This window comes from Eimeria tenella, genomic scaffold (assembly GCF_000499545.2).
Source record: "Eimeria tenella Houghton genomic scaffold, Eth_scaff2101, whole genome shotgun sequence".
Lineage (NCBI taxonomy): Eukaryota > Apicomplexa > Conoidasida > Eucoccidiorida > Eimeriidae > Eimeria > Eimeria tenella.
In genome coordinates, this window is record NW_013541949.1 from 1 (window position 1) to 681 (window position 681).

At 62.1% G+C, this 681-nt stretch overlaps 1 protein-coding gene across 1 annotated transcript in view; it reads left to right on the forward strand.

Annotated features, from left to right (window-relative positions):
- Positions 1–117: 117 nt before the first annotated feature.
- The window catches only part of ETH_00033885 (uncharacterized protein), a gene marked incomplete at both ends in the record, with an annotated part of 1,323 nt that continues 759 nt past the window's right edge, over positions 118–681 (forward strand). The window contains one exon of the mRNA XM_013374534.1: positions 118–612. Within this exon, the coding sequence (XP_013229988.1) occupies positions 118–612 (495 nt within the window). The remainder of the gene's footprint in view (positions 613–681) is intronic.

A 681-nucleotide genomic window follows, 5' to 3' on the forward strand; every position in this document is an offset into this window, starting at 1 on the left:
GCTGCTGCTGCTGCTGCTGCGGAAGGCGGAGCAGCAGCAGCAGCAGCAGCAGACGGCCTGCTGCAGCGCGAAATAGCCCGCGAGCTGCTGCAGGTGGCTCTTCGCCTCACTACTGAAATGGCCCTGGGGTATCAGGCTCTGGCTGATGCTGCAGTCCAGCAGCGCGAGAGCAGCAGCAGCAGCGACGGCAGCAGCAGCGGCAGCAGCAGCGGCGCGGGCGGCAGCGGCAACGTGCTGGCCAACCTCGACACCAGCAGCAGCAGCAGCAGCAGCAGCAGCAGCAGCAAGATGAAGAAGAGCTTGGGATTCCCGCACTATGCTTCTGTTTTCCGGCGGCTTTTTGCTGCTGTGTCTGCCTTGGGAAACAGAGCAGACACTGCAGTGGAAATAGCCCTGAGCTGCGTTGCTGCTGCTAGCTGCTGCTGCAGCAAACCCTTTCTTTGCATGCTGCTGTCTTACAGCCTGCCGCAGCACTCTGTTTCCGCGCTGCTGGCCACTCTCAAGGGAGACGAAGCAGAAGCTGCTGCTGCTCTTGTTGCTGCTCCTGCTCCAGTTTGCTGCTTCGGGCCCCTCACTGCGCGCTGCGCCTCGCAGCTGACCTTAGCAGCACAAGTGGGCGATTGGCGCTGCTGCTGCAGCTGCAGCTGTAGCCTTTGCTGCTGCAGCTGGTGGGTTTTTTGG